The 24,417-nt window shown below is 43.5% G+C and overlaps 1 protein-coding gene across 10 annotated transcripts in view; it reads left to right on the top strand.

The window, feature by feature from the left end:
• htt (huntingtin) overlaps positions 1-18,843 on the top strand; it is a 256,270-nt gene extending 237,427 nt beyond the window's left edge. For 9 of the 10 annotated variants that reach the window (XM_038805859.1, XM_038805861.1, XM_038805860.1 and 6 more), the window contains 7 exons: positions 20-210; positions 2,306-2,420; positions 10,192-10,405; positions 11,593-11,698; positions 14,062-14,224; positions 14,858-15,018; positions 16,765-16,984. In XM_038805859.1, coding sequence (XP_038661787.1) covers positions 20-210; positions 2,306-2,420; positions 10,192-10,405; positions 11,593-11,698; positions 14,062-14,224; positions 14,858-15,018; positions 16,765-16,978 — 1,164 coding nt within the window. In that variant the 3' untranslated portion in view covers positions 16,979-16,984. Of the gene's footprint in view, positions 1-19; positions 211-2,305; positions 2,421-10,191; positions 10,406-11,592; positions 11,699-14,061; positions 14,225-14,857; positions 15,019-16,764 lie in introns of all 10 variants that reach the window. The other variant, XM_038805852.1, reaches the window with a different exon arrangement.
• The last annotated feature ends 5,574 nt before the right edge of the window (positions 18,844-24,417 follow it).

Below are 24,417 nucleotides of genomic sequence, written 5' to 3'. Positions count from 1 at the left end.
CCTTGTTGCTGTCTTATAGGATAAGGCCATAGCTGAGCCAATAAGCCGCCTGTTGGAGACCACAATGCGGAGTACCCACATGCCATCCCGAATAGGAGCGCTGCATGGAATCCTGTACATCCTGGAGTGTGATCTGTTGGATGAGACAGCAAAGCAGCTCATTCCAATCATTAGTGTTTACCTGTTGGCCAACCTGCGTGGAATTGCACAGTACGGAATTTATCCTGATATTTCTGGACGGGTTGTATGTGCCTTGATTTTAGTTTAGAATTTAGAATTTAGAACAGTACAGCACAGAACAGGCCCTTCGGCCCTCGATGTTGTGCCGAGCAATGATCACCCTACTTAAACCCACGTAACCTGTATACCCGTAACCCAACAATCCCCCCATTAACCTTACACTACGGGCAATTTAGCATGGCCAATCCACCTAACCCGCACATCTTTGGACTGTGGGAGGAAACCGGAGCACCCGGAGGAAACCCACGCACACACGGGGAGGACGTGCAGACTCCACACAGACAGTGACCCAGCCGGGAATCGAACCTGGGACCCTGGAGCTGTGAAGCATTGATGCTAACCACCATGCTACCGTGAGGCCCCCACTTTTCTTCCCATTTTTCTTTAAGAAAAATCAGCAAGTGGATAGTGAGGTTAAGAATGTTGCTTGCTGCTGTATCTGATCAAAATACATTACTTTCGAACAATAGTCTCTGTGTTTTGGATTTGAAGAGACTAAACATTATCGTCACTATTGAGATAAATGAGGGTCGGCATGGTGGCGCAGTGGTTAGCACTGCTCCCTCACGCCGCTGAGGATCCGGGTTCGATCCCGGCCCCGGGTCACTGTCTGTGTGGAGTTTGTACATTCTCTCTGTGTGTCTCATCCCGCAACTCAAAGATGTGCAGGGTAGGTGGATTGGACATGCTAAATTGCCCCTTAATTGGAAAAAAAATTGAGCATTTTAAATTTATTTCAAAAAATTATTGAGATAAATGTTGATTTATGTTCGCACACTGATGCTTCCCTTTTGTAGGAAATGTACTCTCTCAAAATCCTTTCAAGCAGTGACCCTACTGTAGTTGCTTTGTCATATTTTTCTTATTTAGGGAAACTTGTGTATAATTTCTAACAAAGATTATAAATTCATAACAGGAAAGAAAAAAACTCTGAACCCAAAGTAGAAAAGAAAGTGCAGCACTCCCAGTTTTAATTCTCTCCACTTCAGCTGCTTGACATGCTGAGTGGGATCAGTATTCTCCCTCTATTTTGCTTCAAATTTTGGAAAGCACGTTCACTTTTCGACTCCAATTTGATTCAAATGTATTGTCCATTCGGAAATTCATTGCGGGTCCATTGCTTATTCATTAACAGTCACTTATAAATGAATAATTAACAGCGAAAGAGAAAAGCTGCTACATCTCAAAAATCTGACTCTGATGTTAGTTGTTTCCATGCAGTGCATTGAAAATAATGGGGCATTAAAGCCATACAGATCACACAAATTAAACCAATGTGCCTTAAAATTCCTGAAGGCCCCGAGAGTTGAAGCCCCGCTAGCCATCAATCTATACCACCAACTCCATTCCCCTTACCAGAATTTATAAAGAATCTCACTGCCAAAAAAAAAATGAACGTGTTCATGCTATGGGGAGAATAAGAGAATAAGACCTGGATAGAAAAGCAAGACCATGGCATGAAGCTGGCATATTTTCAATAGTACACTTACGCACCATATTACATAACCTTTGTTTAGCAAACATCTTATTCTACAAAAGGATTCCTCAATTCAACTATTGAAAGCTTGTAGTCCATTCAAAACTAACAGCCTTGACAATGTAACATCAGAAATCTGACCATGTGCTTCCAATCCCATCATATGGGATGAGGATAAGGGAGGGGAAAAATCAGATAGAGTAAGAGGATACTGTGAAGTTTTCGGCAGTGAATATTGGAATTACAGAACAAAAGAAGGCCCAGGTCCATCCAGTTCGCCGCTCACCATCCTGGTAGCTGCATGATACAAGGATAATGGGGTTTTTGACTGACTGCAGCAATCAACCTCGTTGTCAACCAGTTTGTACCAAAATCAGAAATGTGACTATGCAAAATCCCGGTGGTGGGGAGCTTTAGGAATCGTAGGTCCATAGTCGTCTGTTCCTCCCAAGAATTCTACCCATATGTTGTGTCACTAATTACTTCTTAATTGGCATTCTGGGTTTTTTTTTTGGAAACAGAACACCTGATCACATAGAACACCTGATCACATACAATGTTATTGATCAATTGTTTTATCCCCTGCAGCTGTGTCAACATCCACAACCAGCAACATGTATTGGTGATGTGTGCGACGGCATTTTATCTGATCGAAAACTATCCGCTCGATGTCGGCCATGAATTTACTGCAGACATCATTCAGGTATAGTTTATTCAACACTAAAAGTAGAGATGCAACTTAAAATGGCCATCAAAGACATGAACTTAGCCTTGGGGTTCTCTAGAGAGCTGAGAAGTTACATTAAACTTAAGATACAGAATCAGGGCAGCACGGTGGTGCAGTGGTTAGCACTGCTGCCTCACGGCGCTGAGGACCTGGGTTTGATCCTGGCCCCGGGTCACTGTCCGTGTGACGTTTGCACATTCTCCCCGTGTCTGCGTGGGTCTCACCACAACCCAAAAAGATGTGCAGGGTAGGTGGATTGGCCATGCTAAATTGACCCTGAATTGGAAAAAAAAGAGAATTGGATACTTTAAATTAATTTTTAAAAACTTGTACGAATTGAGGTTGAACCACATTTGGAAGTTTTGTGGGCTCTTCTGGTTCCAGTATTCTAAAAATGGTATTGAGGTATTGGCTAAGGTGCAAAAAAGCATTAATCCAAAAGCAAAATACTGTGGATGCTGGAAATCTGAATTAAAATATGAAATGCTAGAATTAATCAGCTGGTCAGGCAGCGTTTGTGGACAGAGAAGAGATGACATTTCAAGTTTCATCAGAAAGCACATTCACTTTTGGATTTTGTGAAGCCTAAGGTGTGAATATTGGAATTTCTAGACAAAAGATCAAGGTTCACCTCGTTCATCGTTCACCATCTGGTCGCTGCATGATAGAAATATTATAATAATAATTGCTTATTGTCACAAGTAGGCTTCAATGAAATTACTGTGAAAAGCCCCGAGTCGCCACATTCCGGCGCCTTTCGGGTAGGCCGGTACGGGAATTGAACCCGCGCTGCTGCCATTGTTCCGCATTACAAGCCAGCTATTTAGCCCACTGTGCTAAACCAGCCCCTATGTAATGGAGTTGTTGACTAATCTGTCCCCATCAAACATCAATTAGAATCATAGAATCCCAACAGTGCAGAAGGAGGCTGTTCGGCCCATTGAGTCTGCACCAATTGCTGAAAGCACCCTACCTAGGCCCAATCTCCCACCCTATTCCCGTAACCCCCACCTAGGGACAATTTAGCATGGCCAATCCGCCTAACCTGCACATCTTTGGACTGTGGGAGGAAACCGGAGCACCCGAAGAAAGCCCATGTAGAAACGGAGAGAAAATGCAAACTCAACAGACAGTCACCCAAGGTCGGAATCAAACCCGGATCCCTGGCGCTGTGAGAGAGCAGTGCTAACCACTGCCACCATGTCGCCTCTCTTCTCCCCCCCGCCCCCCCAAATCGTTTGTACGGAATCCCAGAAAGGTCATCTGATGAAAGATCATGACCTGACTGTTATCTTTGCTTCTCTCCTCACGGATGCTGCCAAACAGGCTGAGTGTTTCCAGCTTTATCTGTTTGAATTGAAAAAGAAGTTGCCAGGATAGAATAAAGAGGTTATAACTATCAGGAAAGGATGTATAGGCTGGAGCTCTTTTCTCTCTTAAAGAGATGACTGAGGTTAGCATGATAGACACCTTAAAGTGAAAGGCAGAGTTTGAAAGAATGCATATAAAACACATTTTCACATGGGGGAGAGAAAAACTAGGGGCCATGAATAGAGGTTAGTCAAGCAGAAGTTTTTCTACTCAGTGAGTGGTAAGAATGTGGAACTTGCTACCAGGAGTGGTTGAGGTGAGTAGTATAGACGTTTTTAAGGGAAAGCTCAATAAACTCTTGAGGAAGAAGGGAATAGAAGGTTATTGATATTAGATGAAGAAAGCCGAAAGAAGGCCCATGTGGAACATAAAAACCGGCATGGACCAGTCGGGCTGAATGGCCTGCTGCCGTGTTGTAGGATTGATGTAACATTTTGCCTGTGTATAAAGGTAACTTTTCATGAATAGAAACATACATAGCAAATAGAAGCAGGAGGAGGCCATTCGGCCCTTCGAGTCTGCTCTGCCATACATTATGACCATAGCTGATCATCAAGTTTAATATCCTGATCCAGCCTTCCCTCCCATATCCCTTTAGCCCCAAGAGCTATATCTAGTTCCTTCTTGAAATTACGCAATGTTTTGGCCTCAACTACTTCCTGTGGGAGTTAATTCCACAGATTCACGACTCTGTGTGAAGAAATTTCTCCTCGCCTCAGTCCTACATGGTTTACCCCTTATCCTCAAACAATGATCCCTAGTTCTAGACTCCCCCCATCATCGGGAGCATTCTTTCTGAATCTACCGTGTCTAATCCGGTTAGAATTTATTACGTTTCTATGCAATCCCCTCTCAGTCTTCTAAGGTCCAATGAATATAATCCTAACCAATTTAGTCTCTCCTCTGCTGTCCCATGAATCAGTCTGGTAAATCTGCTGCACTCCCTCCATAGCAAGAACATCCTTCCTCAGATAAGGACACCAAAACTGCACACAATACTCCAGGAGTGGCCTCATCAAAGCCCTATGCAATTGCAGTAAAATATCCCAATTCCTACACTGGGGCTGGTTTAGCTCACTCAGTTAAATCGCTGGCTTTTAAAGCAGACCAAGCAGGCCAGCAGCACGGTTCGATTCCCGTACCAGCCTCCCTGGACAGGTGCCAGAATGTGGCGACTAGGGGCTTTTCACAGTAACTTCATTGAAGACTACTCGTGACAAGTGATTTTCATTTCATTTCAAATCCTCTTGCTATGAAGGCGACATACCATTTGCCTTCTTTACTGCCTGCTATACCCGCACGCTTACTTTCAGCGACTGATGCACGAGGACACCAGGGCTGGTTTAGCACAGTGGGCTAAATAGCTGGCTTATAATGCAGAACAAGGCTAGCAGCGCGGGTTCAATTCCCGTACCGGCCTCCCTGAACAGGCTCCGGAATGTGGCGACTAGGGGCTTTTCACAGTAACTTCATTGAAGCCTACTTTTGACAATAAGCGATTATTATTATTACCAAGGTCTCACTGAGTATCCATCTCTCTCAATTTATGCTCATTCAAATAATAATCTGCCGTCCTATTTTTGCTACCGAAGCGGATAACCTCACATTTCTCAATATTATACTACATCTGCCATGCATACGTCCATTCAATGAGCCTGTCCAAATCTCGCTGAAGCGTCTCTGCATCCTCCTCACAGCTCACCCTCCAATCCAACTTCGTACAGTCTGCAAATTTAGAGATATTACATTTTGTTTCCTCGTCCAACTCATTAATATATAATGTGAACAGTTGGGGTCCTAGCACAGATCTCTGTTGTACCCCATGAGTCACAGCCTGCCAATCAGTGAAATGCCCATTTATTCTCAAATTTTGCTTCCTGTCTGCTCGGGCAGGTGGTGGCTTAGTGGTATAGTCACTGAACTAGTTAACCAGACACCCAGAGTAATGCTCGGGGACCCAGGTTCAAATCCCTCCACTGCAGGTGGTGAAATTTGAATTCAATAAAAATCTGGAATTAAAAAAGTCTAATGATGACCATGAAACCATTGTGGATTGTCATAAAGACTCATCTGGTTCACTAAATCCTCTTTAGGAAAGGAAATCTGGTCTGGCCTACATGTGACTCCAGACCCACAGCAATGTGGTTGATTCTTAATTACCCCGACAAGGGCAATTACGGATGGGCAATAAATGCTGGCACAGCCTGCAACGGCCACACCCCATGAACGAATAAAACAAAATCAGCTTTCTATCCATCTCAAGACCTTACCCGCAGTTGAATGTGCTTTAACTTTACATAGTAATCTTGCTATGTGAGACCTTGTCGAAAGCCTTCTGAAAATACTGTTCTCCCTGGTCAACTCTACTAGTTACACCTTCAAAGAATTCTTTGTCAAGCATGATTTCCTTTTCGTAAATCCAATTGCTGTGCTATGAAATCCTTGATAATGACGGAATGGTAGCACAGCAACAGGGTCCCAGGTTTGATTCCCAGCTTAGGTCACAGTCTGTGCGGAGTCTGCCCGTTCTCCCCGTGTCTACGCGGGTTTCCTCGGGTGCTCCCATATGTCCCGAAAGACATGCTGTTAGGTTATTTGGACATTGCGAATTCTCACTCCTACCCAAACAGGTGACTTAGTGTGGTAACTCAGGGATTTTCACAGACCCTTGATTGCAGTGTCAATGTTTAGCCTACTTGTGACAATAATAAAGATTATTATTTAATATTATTATCATAATGGACTCTAGCAACTTTCTTACACTCTATGTTAGGCTCACTGGTCTATAGTTCCCTGTTTTCTCTCTCTCTTTTCGAAGAGCGAGATTTTGTTAGCTACCCTCCAATCTGTAGGAACCATTCCAGACACCAAAGAATTTTGCAAAGTGACCGCCAATGGAGCTACTATTTGTAGGACTACTTAAGTACTTTGGGATGAAAATATCAGGCCCTGGAGATTCATCCACCTTCAATCCCGTTAATTTCCCCCAAACCATTTCTCTACAATACTGATTTCCTTCAGCTCGTCACTAAAACTTGTGATTCTTAGAACTTCCGGTACATTGTTCATGCCATCCTTTGTAAAGACAGAAACAAAGTATGAATTTAGTTCCTCCGCCATTTTCTTGTTTCCTGTTGTGAATTCCCCCATTTCTAAGGGGCCTACATTCGTTTTTATCAATCATTTTCTCTTTACATACTGATAGAAACTTTTACAGTCAGTTTTTATGTTCCCTGGTATTGTATTTTCCCCTTTTTATTCAATCCCTTGGTCTGTCTTTGCTGAATTTTAAACTGTTCCCAATCCTCAGGTCTATTGCTTTTTCTTGCTAATTTGTATGCCTCTTCTTTGAATCTAATATTATTTCTAATTTCCCTCGGAAGCCATGGTTTGGCCACAGACAAATCTTGTGGCAAATAGGAATAAACCACTTTTGGAGTTCACCTATTTGTTCCTTGAATACCTGCCATTGCCTGACCACTGTTCTTCCGTTCAGTAATTTTCCCGATCCATAATAGCCAACTCATGCCTCATACCATCAGAGTTACCTTTATTGAGATTCAGGACCCTGGTTTCAGAATCAACTACCTCAGTATCCCCTTTATAAAGAATTCTACATGTTATGGTCACTCATCCCCAAAGGTTCCCTCACAACTAGATTGCTAACTAATCCTTTCTCATTGCACGATACCCAATCCAAGATGGCCTGTGCACTTGTTGGTTCCTCAACATATTGGTCTAGAAAACCATCCCGTATACACCCAGAAATTCCTACTCTATTGTACTGTGACTAATTTGACTCATCCAATCAATATGCAGATTAAATACACCCCTAATCACAGATGTTCCTTTATCACATGAATCTCTGATTTCCTGTCTGATGCTATTCCCAGCATTACCAGTAGTTTGGTGCTCTATCTACCACCCCAACGAATGTCTTTTGCCCCTGGTGTTTCTTAACTCGCCCCATACAGATTTCACATTGTCTGTGCTAATATCTTTCCTCAATATTGTAGCAATATCTTCTTTGATCAAAAATGTAACTCCACCACCTTTTCCTTTCTCTGTCCTTGCTAAAATCTGAATAGCCCTCAATGTATTGGTCACTTTCCTTGGTCACCTTCGATGAGATCTTCTGCATAAAAATCCTGCCTATTACCACCATTCCTATATTTATTTAGTTGCCATCATGTTCACAGCAGAGTCTTCAGGTTGGACTATCACTATTGTATTTTCGAAGTAAATGTGGGTATGCACGCTGTTCATGAATCATGACCACTTTAAAATTTCATAACTTGGGTTTCCTGGGTGGCTGAGCTGTTTAGGGCAGACTGGTCGAGCTAAACAAGTTCCTGGTGGTACTATTCCCATGTGTCTGCTGCCCTTGTCCTTTTGGGTGGTTGAGATCATGTGTTTGCAAGGTGCCATTGAAGGAGCACCGGTGAATTCTGGAGTTCATCTTTTAGATGGTACGCACTGAAGCCACTGGGTGCATCGATGGTGGAGGGAGTGAATATTTGTGGAAGTGGTGCCAATCGAGTAGGCTGCTTTTTCCTGGATGTTGTTGGAGCTGCACATCCAGGCATGTGGGGAGAGTATTCCATCACACTCCTGACTTGTGCCTTTTAGGTGGAGGACAGGCCTTGGGGGAGTCAAGAGATGAGTTACTTACCACAGAATTCACAGCCTTTGACCTGCTCTTGTAGCTACTGTACTTATATAAAGAACAAAGAAAATTACAGCACAGGAACAGGCCCTTCGGCCCTCCCAGCCTGTGCCGATCCAGATCCTTTATCTAAACCTGTTGCCTATTTTCCAAGGATATGGCATGTCCAGTTTGGTTTCTGGTCAATGGTAACCCCCAGGATGTTGTTAGTGGAAGATTCAGCAATGTTAATGCTATTGCATGTCAACGGGAGATGGTTAGATTAACTGGCTATAGTTGCACTGCAATATTTTGGTAAAAGGTTGATAAATATTTCCCGAGGTTATAATATAGGTTACGACATATATTTTGCGCTATGGTGTTCTCAGTAAACCGATAGTCCCTGTAATCCAACAGGCTAACTGTAGTCAGAGAATACCCCAGTCTGAAACCCAGTGGTAGGCGCTACTCATTTAGTCTTCTGTGGATTTCTTCTCAAATTCCCCCAGATGATTATCATGCAAGTGTTTCCAAACTCCACTCTCAAAGTCAGGCTTTACAGCCTTATTTCACACAATGTTTTCCCTCAGCTGTTTCAGCAAAGATCCACCTCTCCATTTTCCAATTATCCTTTCAAATGAAGATTTCTCTCACCTGTTTTAGCAAGGATCAACCTCCAGGTTTTCCAATTCTGCTTTCAGCATTCCTTTGTCTTGAATGCTTTCAAGCTTTCACACAAACTCTTGAGATACAACCACTAATTACTTCACAATTGCTTCACAGGCTGCAGTAAGATATCACAAACCTTATAATTAGTTTAGATATCTCTGACTTCTCACTAGTCAACTCCTTTTCAGCTCTGTTTGTTGCTTCAATGAACAGTACCCTATTCCAGTTTCCTATGTTTCTTTAACTTCAGATTTCTGAGAAATTCCTCTTCCTTCTCTGGTTTCCTTAACTAGCCTTTCTCTAGGTTTCTGGCACTTGCCTTCTTATCCCACACTCCATTATGTGTTTTTTCTTCTTGCAAAGCTGTGAGCAATGTTCCCTGTCTCCCTGCTAAGCTCCTTTAACTTTGGCAGTGCTGAGAGCTGTTCTCTCGTTAGCGTCCTAGTTCCTTCTTCTATGAATTCAGCTAAACACAGTTACAAGGTCTGTCTTTACTAAAGTGGATCCTGGTTGCTAAGCAACATCTCATTCTTTCTCCAAACTCGTTTACTTTTCACATTGTAACCTCTCCGCGCAATGTAGCCCCAGTTTAAAATGAAACATGCAAAAACCTTTGTCTAACATGAATCCAACTACAGCTTTACCCATCCTTACACAGAAACAGTAATCAAACTCACTTAAATCTGTACCTGATTTCTAATATTGAACAATACAAACATAAATACACTTAAAATTATCTCTGCTTACTGACATAAAGGGCGGGATTCTCCGTCTGGTGCAGTGTGTCCCCGGGATTCTCCGTTGCGTCAGCCGGCCAATGGGGTTTTCCCACTGTGGGGGGGGGGGCCCCATGTCGCCGGGAAAACCCCTCGGCTGCTGGCGCAACGAAGAATCCCAACAGCGGAGAATCCAGCCCAAGATATTCCAAACTTTCTGAAGACATAGTAAAGCAAGTACCTCCGTTTGATGCTGTTGCCTTTGTAGCCCATTGAGAATATCCTGTGTTATCAGTGTGTTGTATAAATTGTGCCGTGTACGTGACCAGCTGCTCCTGTTTTATAGATGTGTGGAGTAATGGTCTCTGGCAGCGAGGAGTCCACACCTTCCATTATCTACCACTGTGTGTTGCGTGGAATGGAGCGACTTCTTCTCTCGGAGCAGCTTTCCCGTCTGGATGGCGAGGCCCTTGTGAAATTGAGCGTGGACAGATTAAATATACACAGTCCTCACCGAGCCATGGCTGCCCTGGGACTAATGCTGACCTGCATGTACACAGGTACATGCGACTTGCCGCAAGATAACCTCCGCAATAGTCTTGAACTAGGAAACGATCGCTGCTTTTGGAAGTCTTATTTTCTTTATTCTCAAGGGGAAAGGTCGTTTCTGGTAACACTTTTACTTGGTTATCAGATTAATGACCATGAAAAGAGTTTATTGTTAATTCCAATAATTGTGTGTTGAGGAAAGAGTCTGAAGCTGGCCTGTACCTTAAAACGGGCTTATTTCCAAAACAGCAAAGTAAAGTCACAGACTCTGCCAGTTCCTCTTGCAAATTCCCTAATCCTTCTCCAATTGGGACAGCTGTTCTTTATTGCCGACTTAAAGTCATGTACTCTGTTGCAGCACAATTTCAATATTAGCAGTTTGACAGTTTATGAGATGAAATCCCAGAGACTGGAAAAACTGCTTAGTAGGGGAGGAGTGGTAGAGAAGGTCGAGGGTTGATCTAATACAGGCATTTAAAATTGTGGAGGAATTGATGGAGCAGGTAATGAGCAACTGTTCACTGGTAGAAGTACCAGTAACTACTGGGTACTGATTTAAGATATGTTATCTAAAAGGAAGGTGAAAATGTAGGAAAAGAAAATGTGCATAATTGTGATCAGGAATGTACTGTCTGAAAGGGTGGTGAAAGCAGATTCAATCATAGTTAGCAAAAAGGAATTGGATCAATACTTGAAGTGTTCAGGTCAATGGGGACAGATCAGGGAAGAGGGCAAATTGGATAATTCTTTGAAAGAGGTATGATGGACCAAATGGCCTCCTCCTGTGTCGTAAGATTTCATGTGTCAAGTTCTAAATTCAATTTTGGTAAATCTGATTATTTTGTGGCCGGAATATTGTAAAAGCCAATTACGGAAGGGAACCTCCTATCCTTGCCTGGCATAGCCTGCATGAGACTCCAGTCCTGTACCGTGTGGCTGGCTCTTTGTGCTCGAGGAATCTATTAAAAAAATAATCACTGGAGGAAGATCCAGAAGCTAAGGATTGGCAGTCTGCCTCATTCATAACCCCAAAAATAAATAATAAATCTTCAGATTGTTTTCCTTTTTGGAAAGATTACCCAGAATCAAATTTGATACAAGTAATGGGTCAGCGCTGCAAATTTCCTCTTTTTAAAAAAAAAAATCTGAGATGTGAATGTAATTTCTGTACGTGTGAATTTTTGTGTGTTGTGACCAGGCAAAGAAAAGAGCAGCCCTGGTCGGAGTTCCGAAACGGAGAGCACTGCTCCAGACAGCGAGTCTGTTATTGTGGCAATGGAGAGGGTGTCCGTTCTCTTTGACAGGTAAGATTTTTGTTCCAGTTTGGTCGCAGAGATATTTAGCTGTTAGAAGAAATATCCACCCACCCACTGCTCCTCTGGCTCCAGGTTCCTGCTCTCTTAACGACTAACATTCAGTCAGTAACCCCCTCCCCCCACGCATCTTAATCAATGCTCGTTCAGCTTGCCTCCATCCTCCTTTCGAAGTCCCTTACAACCTATCTCTTGGCCGAGACTGTTGAATATTGGGAAGTCTGAAGCTATTGCCTTCAGTACCCACCAGGAACTCCATTCTCTAGTTAATGACACCTTCCTTCTCCCTGACCACTGTCTGAGGCTGAATCACTGTTCACAGCTTAGGCATTTGGTAAGGACCTGAGGGGAAATAGTCACAGGGCTGTGAGGAAAAGTGCAAGGGAGTGGGATTAGTTGGATAGTTCAAAGAACTGACAGGACAGACCCCACTAAATGCCAGCTTCCTGTGCTCCATCATACTACAATCTTTGAGGCTACCTATTTCCACCTCTGTACAATTGCTCCACTCCACCTCTGCCTCAACTCATTGACTGCTAAAATTCTCATCCAAGCCTTTCTTACCTCTACACTCAACTATTCTTGTCCAACCTTGTACCTTCCATAAACTTGAGCTTATCCAATGTTCTGTTGCCTGTATCCAGACTTGTGCCAAGTCCCATTCACCATCACTCCTCCTCATGCTGACCTACATTGGCAGTGATTCTATTTTTAAATTCTTATCCTGGTTTTCAAATCCCTCCATGACCTCGCCCCTCTATCCCTGCAACCTCTTCTGGCCGCACAAGCTATGCACCCTCTAATTTATTTTTGTAATGCTCAGCCAATTTCTTTAACTCTGTGGGCCCTTCAAATTCTTTTGTACAGCCATACACACATGGTAACTTAGAGAAAACAATTTGTGGGTTACGACATGACACTACAGCTTAGAGAAAACATTATCTATAACCCTGCGAGATCCCGGACTTCTGGCCTCTTCCAATTTTTATTGCTGAATTAGTGGCGACTGTGTCTTCAGCTGTCTTAGCCTTAAACTCTGGAATTCCCTTTTCATTTTGTGTTCAAGTGAGTGATTGTTTAAAGGCTACAAGCCTGTGATTTATGGCTGGCTTTAAACCACTTCTGTTAATTTCCCATCAGTTGTGGGGCTCTGTTTGCCACCCTCAGTCCGCTCTAATGTTCTCTAAATTGCTCTTCTGGTGCAAGATATTTGAAGGGGCTTTCTTGATTTAACCAGCTGGGTTTTGGTGTGGTATACAAAGAGGTTTGAGTAGGTCAGCTGAGAAAACATACCCTGCCATGTATAACTGCTGAGTGTCTGCAGTGCAGAGCTGGCTATTGAACAGTGGACAACATAGAAGGGTCTCTGGACTGAATAGTGCATTTATCAAAGGACAAAAATAGAGGCATTCTGTCAGGAGCTGGGGCTCTTTCACAGTGGGAATCGCGGCACACCCGGTACCAAAGCCAATGAATATGGAGAGTATAATGTCGAAGTATGAAGACTTGTTCTGTGAAATTTCTGTTCAGTTAACTCTAGAAATTAACACTAGTCGCTTGATGTTGATGGAAACAAAAAACAATTCAGAAGGATGCTCTGTGCTTGATGGAATAAAGACCTATAGTAACTTATTATTCAAATACTTGGGGTTAAGGGGCGCTGTTTCTGAATTTGGCTATGCACAACAGTACGTACTGAGCAGTTCTGAACCTTCCCAACAGTGAGTCAATTATCCCATAGACCAAGCAAACGGCAGTCAGGTTTTTTTTTGAACAGTGCTATATCCTTTCGAAGTATGTTCAGTGCCGATTAAAGGCAAAAACAACTACTCAAATTCTCCTGATGGCCAAGTGGGTAATTCTACCTTAAGGTATGTGTCACTGAGACATATAGAACAGGAAGTTCCCCATTTTGGCCTCCAATTTATGTTGAGTAGTTGGGGTGGAGAGCATGAACACAACAGCCTTTAACATCCCTGGGCAGCGAATGTGTGCTTGTGTCGGATGAGCAGAGGAGTACGTCTGGGTGTGATGGCGCTCATTGCTGAATACTTGCTCTATGCAACCTGAGCTGAAGAAACGAGTGTTTGGGTGAGGGACCAGTGTATTTACAGCATCCTCAAACTGGGCCAATGTGAATCAAAATGATGTATTGTTAAATATTCTACCTGCCAATTTTGGCAAAGACCCTTATGATGTGGTGAATTTGCTTGTTGTTTCTGTACATTCAAGACATTGAATGATTAAATATTTAGCTGGAGATAAAAATGAAGTTTTTTTGTGGGTTTGTCCAAGTCTTTGGCCACCTTTTCAGAGATAATGGAGTTATTTTTTCTGTCCCACTTCTCGGTTAGAATCAGGAGAGGTTTCCCCTGTGAGGCTCGGGTTGTAGCACGGATTCTTCCACAGTTCCTTGATGACTTCTTCCCACCTCAAGACGTGATGAACAAGGTTATTGGAGAATTTATTTCCAATCAGCAGCCTTACCCACAATTCATGGCCACAGTCGTTTACAAGGTATTCTGCTTTCTTACATAGAGTTTGACGGCATGGAATCAGAACATGCAGCCAACTAGTCTGTGCCAGTCTAAATACTGTATACAAGTCATCTCCCACCCTACCTTATCTCACCGTATCAGTGTATTGTTCTGTTCCTTTCTCCCTCAGGTACCAGCTTCTTCTTAACAGACTTAATTCAGTGACTAAATAATGAGTTCTCTGCAGGATAGCATAGCATAAAATAAATGTGTGTAGAATACATAAATATTAAAATGTGGACCATACATGAGAATCATAAGGTTTTTCTTGCAAATAAAATCCCCTAACATAGGCCTTAGTGTGATTGTCCTCGGTAACTACTTCTCGTGGGTCCCATGCCCTGGTGTCACAGGATTACAAGTCCTGGAGGGAGAAAAAGAGATGTGGTTCAGGGACGTTGCTCAGCCCCTGTATTCAGGAGGTGGATGTGGAAGAGCTGGACTCTCGCCCTGCTCAGCGTGATGTCTCGCAGTACAATTGAGCTATAGAACATGGTGAGGTTGCCGAGTCAGGGCTGCTTGCACGTGCTGTGGTACAACACGTCATCTTTCTTGAAGCATGGAATTATTGAACAATTATATCCTGAATTTTGAGAGGTCCTTCCTTTTACAGGTCTTTCAGACTTTACATAAAACTGGCCAGTCTTCCATGGTGAGGGACTGGGTAATGCTGTCGCTTTCAAACTTCACACAAAGAACACCAATAGCAATGGCGATGTGGAGCCTTTCCTGTTTCTTCGTCAGTGCTTCAACCAGCGCATGGATCTCAGCCCTGTATCCTTGTTAATAATTGACGTGCTTATAGGATTACAGAGGCTAGAAATGAAAGTTAGACCATATTGTGAATCTCAATCTGGTGTATGTTGCATGCAAGCTTCAGGTTATCTGATGCAAATACTGAGTCCTGCCAAGCAACAGTGAGCAAAATCATCATACAGTGCAATGGGCAGACTAATATGCGTATCTCTTGAATGGATAACATAAGCTACTCTAGCACTTGTACATTACAACAGTGACTATACTTCATTTGATGTAAAGTGCTTTGGGAGGTCCTGGGGGTGGAAAAGATGCTGTATAACTGGAAGTCTTTATTTGCTAGTTTTTAATCACTCAATAAAGACTCTCATTTTTTTCATTCTTGGTCTCCCTGAGCCACATATAGGGTGGAGGCACATCAATACAGATGCAAGTAAAATGGTCCATTGAAGGAATAAGGGGGAATTTCCTTGCACCGAGACTGGTGAAAATGTGGAACCCGCTGCCATATGAATTGGTTGAAGCAGAGAACATTGAAACATTTGAAGGGAAGCTTGATGTATGCATATAATAAGTCCTCTTTTAGCAGTTTTGTTTTAATGTTGGTAAATTAATGGAACCTATAATCTTGTTGAGTATTGTGAGATTCGTTATGATGTCATTTCCACGTGACCAGATTGGTCCTATTTTGAAGCAGCTCCTCTCCTCGCCTTTCCCGACCTCCGGGTGGTGGCTTGTAAGTGCAGTTCAGAGGTGGAGAGGTAATCCCGAGTCAGCAACTTGTCTAAAACTCGATCATCTATAGTATCCTGTCCTAATTGCAAAACAATTGGGGGGACACAGATTGGCCTTGGCAGTCATCAATGCACCTACTGGAACCCTACCAAACACCCCAGATGATAACGTGGTGATCTTCACCTCAAAGGGTGACCAAGAAAGGTACACCAGTCTTGTCGAGCAGTAATAAGTTTATAACTGGATAATCTATTTTAGTTGTTAGGTGAGAGATAACTATTGGCCAAGATACCGTAGAGAATGCCACTGCTCCTTTTAAAATAATGCTGTGGTATATGTTGCATCTCCCTGAGAAGGAAGATAGGACGGTTATGCCATAATCCATAATGTCTAATTAACTAATGGCACCTCCAACAATGCCGTGGTATCGCAATGAAGTGTCAGCTGAGATTATATACTCGAGCGTCAAGTGAGATTTGAACCAGGGTAGCACGGTGGTGCAGTGGTTAGCACTGCTGCCTCACAGCGCCAAGGACCCGTGTTTGACCCTAGCCCTGGGTCACTGTCCATGTGGAGTTTGCATATTCCCCGTGTCTGCGTGGGTCTCACCCCCACAACCCAAAGATGTGCAGGCTAGGTGTATTGGCCACGCTAAATTGCCCCTTGAGGAAATAAAAATTGGGCACTTTAAATTTTAAAAAAAGTGAGATTTGAACCCACCACCTTTTGATTCAGAAGTGTGCTACCCAATAAGCTAAGACCTACACTCCATAATAATAGAGCTTTTGAATTTTGGAGGCTGTTAGAACCAAGATGTGATGAGCGCTTTTGTGCATTTTCTGTGCAATATTAAGGTAGCAGTTAAAGGAAAGTTGTGTGCTGTTTGAGCTGAAGGTTAGAATTTCTAACCTTTAAACAGGTTATTTGGAAGGGTGAGAAAAGTAGTCTGAATCTAACATGACCCCAGTGCCAAGACAGGACAGATAACGCTATAGTTATGATGAAATTATTTCTTAACTACACATGCAGCCTCCCCCACATTATCAGCCGTATGGGTAAGGCTGAGCAAGTGGATATAAACCTCTTCTGCTTGTTGGCCATGGACTTCTACAGGAAACAGATCGATGAGGAGCTGGATCGGCGTGCTTTCCAGTCGGTTTTCGAAATGGTGGCGACTCCTGGCAGCCCCTATCACCAGCTGTTGACCTGCTTGCGAAGCGTTCACCAGGTTGCACAGTTCTGATTTGCAGTGTCTGGGGACTTGACGTGTGGAGAGGACTTCTTAACACAGTGGGCATACACAGTGGGACAGACGGTACAGAATGCAAGAGTCCCTTTGCAGCAATCTCAGTATTCTCAAGTCACACTCCCAGCATGTTCCTTCCAAATGTTCTGACTCTTCAGTTACTTGTTGTAATGTGGTTGTATGTCTAATTTAGTGCATATAATCACAAAACATTAATCTTCTCAGGATGTAAGATGTGGTAATATAAGTAAAACTTGTCTTTTAACCGAAGATTTATATATCATGTAAAGTATGTACAATTGTAAAACCTGTGATGCATGAATTTATCCCATAATTTGCAATGAACAAAACCACTATGTTGAATGTCTTCTACGTCTGTCTGTCCTTGGCTGTGGATGAAGTCTGAATGTGGTTTAAAAACAGGTGTGACTGGAGTACGAGTGAATATTTATTTTGATTTGGTGCGGACCCATAACGCAGCATTGAGTTCACAACTTCCATCAAACGGCCATTTGATTTCTTAATGAAATAGTGTGTCTATGTACTATACAAAGAAAAATATATTTATTATTAGCTGTGAGTTAAAGACATATCATGATCTGGTATTCAGGTCATATTTGAGAAAGGGCAAAATGAACCAATTCTATTAAGATGACGTATTTAGTGGAAAACAAATTTAGCACGTGGGTTTGATATTATGAGGTTCGAAACGTTACAGCAAGTCAAGAGTTTATAACTATTTCGTCATCTCAACACGAGTCCATGTTCAAATTAGTCAATGTTTTCCATATCTGAACTGTCATAACATTTCCAGAATATCTCTCATTTGTGTGGCTAAATTGTTTTGAGAATGCAATCCGATTAGAATAACAACCTATGATGGACTACTATAGCAAAACACACAAAATGGTAACAAACTAAACTTGAGCTGCTTTTGTGACGGTTTGATTCATTTGCAATTACTCTTTTTTTTTCCAAATCCGAAATATGAAGTGCAATTGAACACATAAAATGGAAAGACGACCCTCGGCTAATCATGCATTTACTGATTTAAATCATTACTTGACTACATAATTCCAGTTTAGGCGTTTTGAGACAGAATCAAACTTGGAAATGCTTCAGTAAGCAATAATCTTTTTTTTATTTAGGGTTTGTAGTCCTGTGGCTATCCATGTAAGACATTCTCATGTTTTGTTAAAATTAATGTGTGTGAATGCACCTTTTCATATCTTCTTCCACGGGTCTAATACGGGACAGACACTTGCTTGGTTGCACATGTTGATGAGAACACTGAATGAAATGGCAGGGTCACCAGGTTCATTTAGTCTGATGCAATTTATTTGACGTTTGGGTTGGGGATGGGGGTGGAGTTGTTAGGAAGTGGGTGGGCAGGAGTGGGAAGGGAACTTGAATTGTCAACGTAGTTTCCAAATTTAATGCTGTACATGTTCTGGCAATGTGATTTAAATATTGCCCCCAACAGTATCTACAAACTTAGCCAGCAGGATAAGTTCTTACCATTACTCATGGTCTATATTGTGACAACCTCCTGCCACTGAGTGTCATACTGTTGCTGTGTCCCGTGTTAGATTGTCGATTTTTATTTGCATATATATGTATACACACATATATATACATAGCTGAACAGACTGTCAATTGTAATACAGGTACAGTGGAGCTGCTTCTAAATTCCACAGAGACTCTTGATCTGACAATGTTTGTACAATGGCTATGACAGACACGTGGCTAGAGCCCTTGTATTAAGTGTTAGTCCTCATAATACCCATTAAACGTAACTGAAATGTTGCATTTAATTCTAAATGACTTAATTTGCACTTTGAAAATAAAAGAACTTGCTGAAATTGGTGCATGTAATTTGTGACCGTTTGTATCCTGGACCGAGGAAGGGAAAAATATTTTTGGGGACACTCAGTTTAAATTTAAAGCAGTTTCCCTTACTTACCACCTCCTGTGTCGGCACTCTCCCTCTTTATTTAAAAAAAAGGTAAGATTGATGGTGCCATTGTTATCGGCATCTGACCATTTACATGAGATGATGGGCACGCAGCAAATCCATTGGATAGTTTTACACGGTGCCCTTTATTGATGGCTGAAGAGACTAATCTGAGAGAGGCAGATTCTTCCACAAATGCCGCATTTGAGATGGTTATCAGGTGTCATTGTGGTTTGTTGTTTTTGGTACTGTGGCTGTGTAGCTGATATGGCTACTGACCGTCATAGTGGCGCATGCTGGCCCACAGGTAACTTCAGAATGTCCCTCTGTTTTTGGGCTAGTATCTCCCATATATGAAGACCAATGTTCAGGGTCTTCATGCCATGTTTGTGAGCATCCTTGAAGGGGGGTTTTGGGTGTCCCTACTGATCTAAGATCAACGATGCATTAAAACATCAATGAAGGTGATATCAAAAGACAGAATAAAATATAAATAATTAAACTATGTGCACCAGATATGTTTACAATACCTTACACTAAATTAACGATTGCATGCTTTACAGATTGTTGAAAAGAGAAGGAAAAACAGCACTTCACTGATCATTAGTGTTTAGAAATGCCTGGGACAGGGGCAGCACGGTGGCGCAGTGGGTTAGCGCTGCTGCCTTACGATGCCGAGGTCCCAGGTTCGATCCCAGCTCTGGGTCACTATCCGTGTGGAGTTTGCACATTCTCCCCGTGTTTGCGTGGGTTTCGCCCCCACAACCTAAGGATGTGCAGGCTAGGTTGATTGACCATGCTAAATTGCCCCTTAATTGGAAAAAAATAATTGGGTATTCTAAATTTATATTTAAAAAAAATAAATGCCTGGGACACAAAGCAGTATACCATTGGTTCTGTAGGAAGCCCACTTGAGTGCACAATTCACCCATGTCCCACTGAACTGCATGCTCATTGTGCTCAAAACCATTATTTTTCAAAAGAGAGAGAGAAATACAGCTCAGAACAGGCTCTTCGGCCCACGATGTTGTGCCGAACTTTTATCCTAGGTTAATCATAGAATGTTGGACTCTAAGGGCAATTTATCATGGCCAATCCACCCAACCTGCACATCTTTGGACTGTGGGAGGAAACCGGAGCACCCGGAGCAAACCCACGCACACACTGGGAGGATGTGCAGACTCCACACAGACAGTGACCCAAGTCAAAATCGAACTTGGGACCCTGGAGCTGTGAAGCAATTGTGCTATCCACAATGCTACCGTGCTGCCCTTAAGAAGAAATTAATCTACACTCCATTATTCTACCCTAATCCATGTACCTATCCAATAGCCGCTTGAAGGTCCCTAACGTTTCCGACTCAACTACTTCCACAGGCAGTGCATTCCATGCCCCCACTACTCTCTGGGTAAAGAACCTACCTCTGACATCCCCCCTATATCTTCCACCATTTATCTTAAATTTATGTCCCCTTGTAATGGTGTGTTCCACCCGGGGAAAAAGTCTCTGACTGTCTACTCTATCTATTCCCCTGATCATCTTATAAACCTCTATCAAGTCGCCCCTCATCCTTCTCCGTTCTAATGAGAAAAGGCCTAGCACCCTCAACCTTTCCTCGTAAGACCTACTCTCCATTCCAGGCAACATCCTGGTAAATCTCCTTTGCACCTTTTCCAAAGCTTCCACATCCTTCCTAAAATGAGGTGACCAGAACTGCACACAGTACTCCAAATGTGGCCTGACCAAGGTTTTGTACAGCTGCATCATAGAACATAGACATAGAACAGTACAGCACAGAACAAGCCCTTCGGCCCTCAATGTTGTGCCGAGCCATGATCACCCTACTCAAACCCACGTATCCACCCTATACCCGTAACCCAACAACCCCCCCCTTAACCTTACTTTTATTAGGACACTACGGGCAATTTAGCATGGCCAATCCACCTAACCCGCACATCTTTGGACTGTGGGAGGAAACCGGAGCACCCGGAGGAAACCCACGCACACAGGGGGAGGACGTGCAGACTCCACACAGACAGTGACCCAACCGGGAATCGAACCCGGGACCCTGGAGCTGTGAAGCATTTATGCTAACCACCATGCTACCCTGCTGCCCCTCATCACCTCACGACTCTTAAATTCAATCCCTCTGCTAATGAACGCTAGCACACCATAGGCCTTCTTCACAGCTCTATCCACTTGAGTGGCAACTTTCAAAGATCTATGAACATAGACCCCAAGATCTCACTGCTCCTCTACATTGCCAAGAACCCTACCGTTAACCCTGTATTCCGCATTCATATTGGTCCTTCCAAAATGGACAACCTCACACTTGTCAGGGTTAAACTCCATCTGCCACTTCTCAGTCCAGCTCTGCATCCTATCTATGTCTCTTTGAAGCCGACAACAGCCCTCCTCCCTATCCACAACTCCACCAATCTTCGTATCATCTGCAAATTTACTGACCCACCCGTCAACTCCCTCATCCAAGTCGTTAATGAAAATCACAAACAGCAGAGGACCCAGAACTGATCCCTGTGGTATGCCACTGGTAACTGGGCTCCAGGCTGAATATTTGCCATCCACCACCACTCTCTGTCTTCTATCGGTTAGTCAGTTCATTATCCAACTGGCCAAATTTCACACTATCCCATGCATCCTTACTTTCTGCATAAGCCTACCATGGGGAACCTTATCAAATGCCTTACTAAAATCCATGTACACCACATCCACTGCTTTACCTTCATCCACATGCTTGGTCACCTCCTCAAGAAGTCAATAAGACTTGTAAGGCAAGACCTACCCTCACAAATCCGTGCTGACTATCCCTAATCAAGCAGTGTATTTCCAGATGCTCAGAAATACTATCCCTCAGTACCCTTTCCATTGCTTTGCCTACCACCGAGGTAAGACTAACTGGCCTGTAATTCCCAGGGTTATCCCGATTCCCTTTTTTGAACAGGGGCATGACATTCGCCACTCTCCAATCCTCTGGTACCACCCCTGTTGACAGCGAGGATGAAAAGATCATTGCCAACGGCTCTGCAATTTAATTTCTTGCCTCCCATAGAATCCTTGGATATATCCCGTCAGGCCCGGGGGGACTTGTCTATCCTCAAGTTTTTTTAAATGCCCAACACATCTTCCTTCCTAACAAGTATCTCCTCGAGCTTACCAGTCTGTTTCACACTGTCCCTCTCCAACAATATGGCCCCTCTCGTTTGTAAATACTGAAGAAAATACTTGTTCAAGACCTCTCCCATCTCTTCAGACTCGATACATAACCTCCCACTACTGTCCTTGATCGGACCTACCCTCGCTCTAGTCATTCTCATATTTCTCACGTGTGTAAAAGGCCTTGGGGTTTTCCTTGATCCTACCACCCAAAGATTTTTCATGCTCTCTCTTAGCTCTCCTAATCCCTTTCTTCAGTTCCCTCCTGGCTATCTTGTATCCCTCCAGCGCCCTGTCTGAACTTTGTTTCCTCAGCCTTACATAAGTCTCCTTCTTCCTCTTAACAAGACATTCAACCTCTCTTGTCAACCATGGTTCCCTCACTCGACCATCTCTTCCCTGCCTGACAGGGACATGCATATCAAAAACACGCAGTACCTGTTCCTTGAACAAGTTCCACATTTCACTTGTGTCCTTCCCTGACAGCCTATATTCCCAATTTATGCACTTCAATTCTTGTCCGACAGTATTGTATTTACCCTTCCCCAATTGTAAACTTTGCCCTGTTGCACGCACCTAGCCCCCTCCATTACTAAAGTGAAAGTCACAGAATTGTGGTCACTCCCTCCAAAATGCTCCCCCACTAACAAATCTATCACTTGCCCTGGTTCATTACCAAGTACCAAATCCAATATGGCCTCCCCTCTGGTCGGACAATCTACATACTGTGTTAGAAAAGCTTCCTGGACACACTGCACAAACACTACCCCATCCAAACTATTTGATCTAAAGAGTTTCCACTCAATGTTTGGGATGTTGAAGTCACCCATGACTACTACCCTGTGACTTCTGCATCTTTCCAAAATCTGTTTCCCAATCTGTACCTCCACATCTCTGCTGCTATTGGGGGGCCTATAGAAAACTCCCAACAAGGTGACTGCTCCTTTCCTATTTCTGACTTCAAACCCATATTACCTCAGTAGGCAGATCCCCCTCGAACTGCCTTTCTGCAGCTGTTATACTATCTCTAATTAACAATGCCCCACCACACCACCACCTCTTTTACCATCCTCCCTAATCTTGTTGAAACATCCGGGTCCTCCAACAACCATTTCTGCCCCTCTTCTATTCAGGTTTCCGTGATGGCCACCACATCGTAGTCCCAAGTACCGATCAATGCCTTAAGTTCACCCACCTTATTCCTGATGCTTCTTGCATTGAAGTATACACACTTCAACCCATCTCCTTGCCTGCAAGTACTCTCCTTTGTCAGTGTTACCTTCCCCACTGCATCACTACGTGCTTTGGCGTCCTGAATATCGGCTTCCTTAGTTGCTGGACTACAAATCCGGTTCCCATTCCCCTGCCAAATTAGTTTAAACCCTCCCGAAGACTACTAGGATATTGGTGCCCCCCAGGATATTGGTGCCCCTCCGGTTCAGATGCAACCCGTCCTGCTTGTACAGGTCCCGCCTTCCCCAGAATGCGCTATAATTTTCCAAATACCTGAAGCCCTCCCTCCTACACCATTCCTGCAGCCACGTGTTCAACTGCACTCTCTCCCTATTCCTAGCCTCGCTATCACGTGGCACAGGCAACAAACCAGAGATGACAACTCTGTCTGTCCTGGCCTTTAACTTCCAGCCTAACTCCCTAAATTTGTTTATTACCTCCACACCCCTTGTCCTACCTACGTCGTTGGTACCAATGTGCACCACGACTTCTGGCTGCGCACCCTCCCCCTTCAGGATCCTGAAGACACGATGCGAGACATCCCTGGCCCTGGCACCCGGGAGGCAACATACCTTTCGGGAGTCTTGCTCGCGACCACAGAATCTCCTATCTATTCCCCTAACCATTGAATCTCCCATTAGTATTGCTTTTCTATGCTCCCCCCTTCCCTTCTGAGCCCCAGAGCCAGACTCAGTGCCAGAGACCTGGCCGCTAGGGCCTTCCCCCGGTAGGTCATCCCCCCCCAACAACATCCAAAACGGTATACTTGTTTTGAAGGGGAACGGCCACAAGGGATACCTGCACTGTCTGCCTGTTAGTTTTATTTCCCCTGACTGTAACCCAGCTACTCTTGTCCAGTACCTTGGGTGTGGCCAACTCCCTGTAACTCTTCTCGATAACCCCCTCTGCCTCCCGGATGATCCGAAGTTCATCCAGCTCCAGTTCCCTAACACGGTCTCTGAGAAACTAGAATTTTTTGGGCATATCAGGGCAAAATACAAAGAGATAACGGTCAAATAGTTAAATCCTGAATGAACATTAAAAATATCCATCAGCAACTGTTGTCATTTCCAAA

Source organism: Scyliorhinus canicula, chromosome 8 (genome assembly GCF_902713615.1).
Source record: "Scyliorhinus canicula chromosome 8, sScyCan1.1, whole genome shotgun sequence".
Classification (NCBI taxonomy): domain Eukaryota; kingdom Metazoa; phylum Chordata; class Chondrichthyes; order Carcharhiniformes; family Scyliorhinidae; genus Scyliorhinus; species Scyliorhinus canicula.
This window is presented reverse-complemented; position numbering and strand designations above follow the sequence as displayed.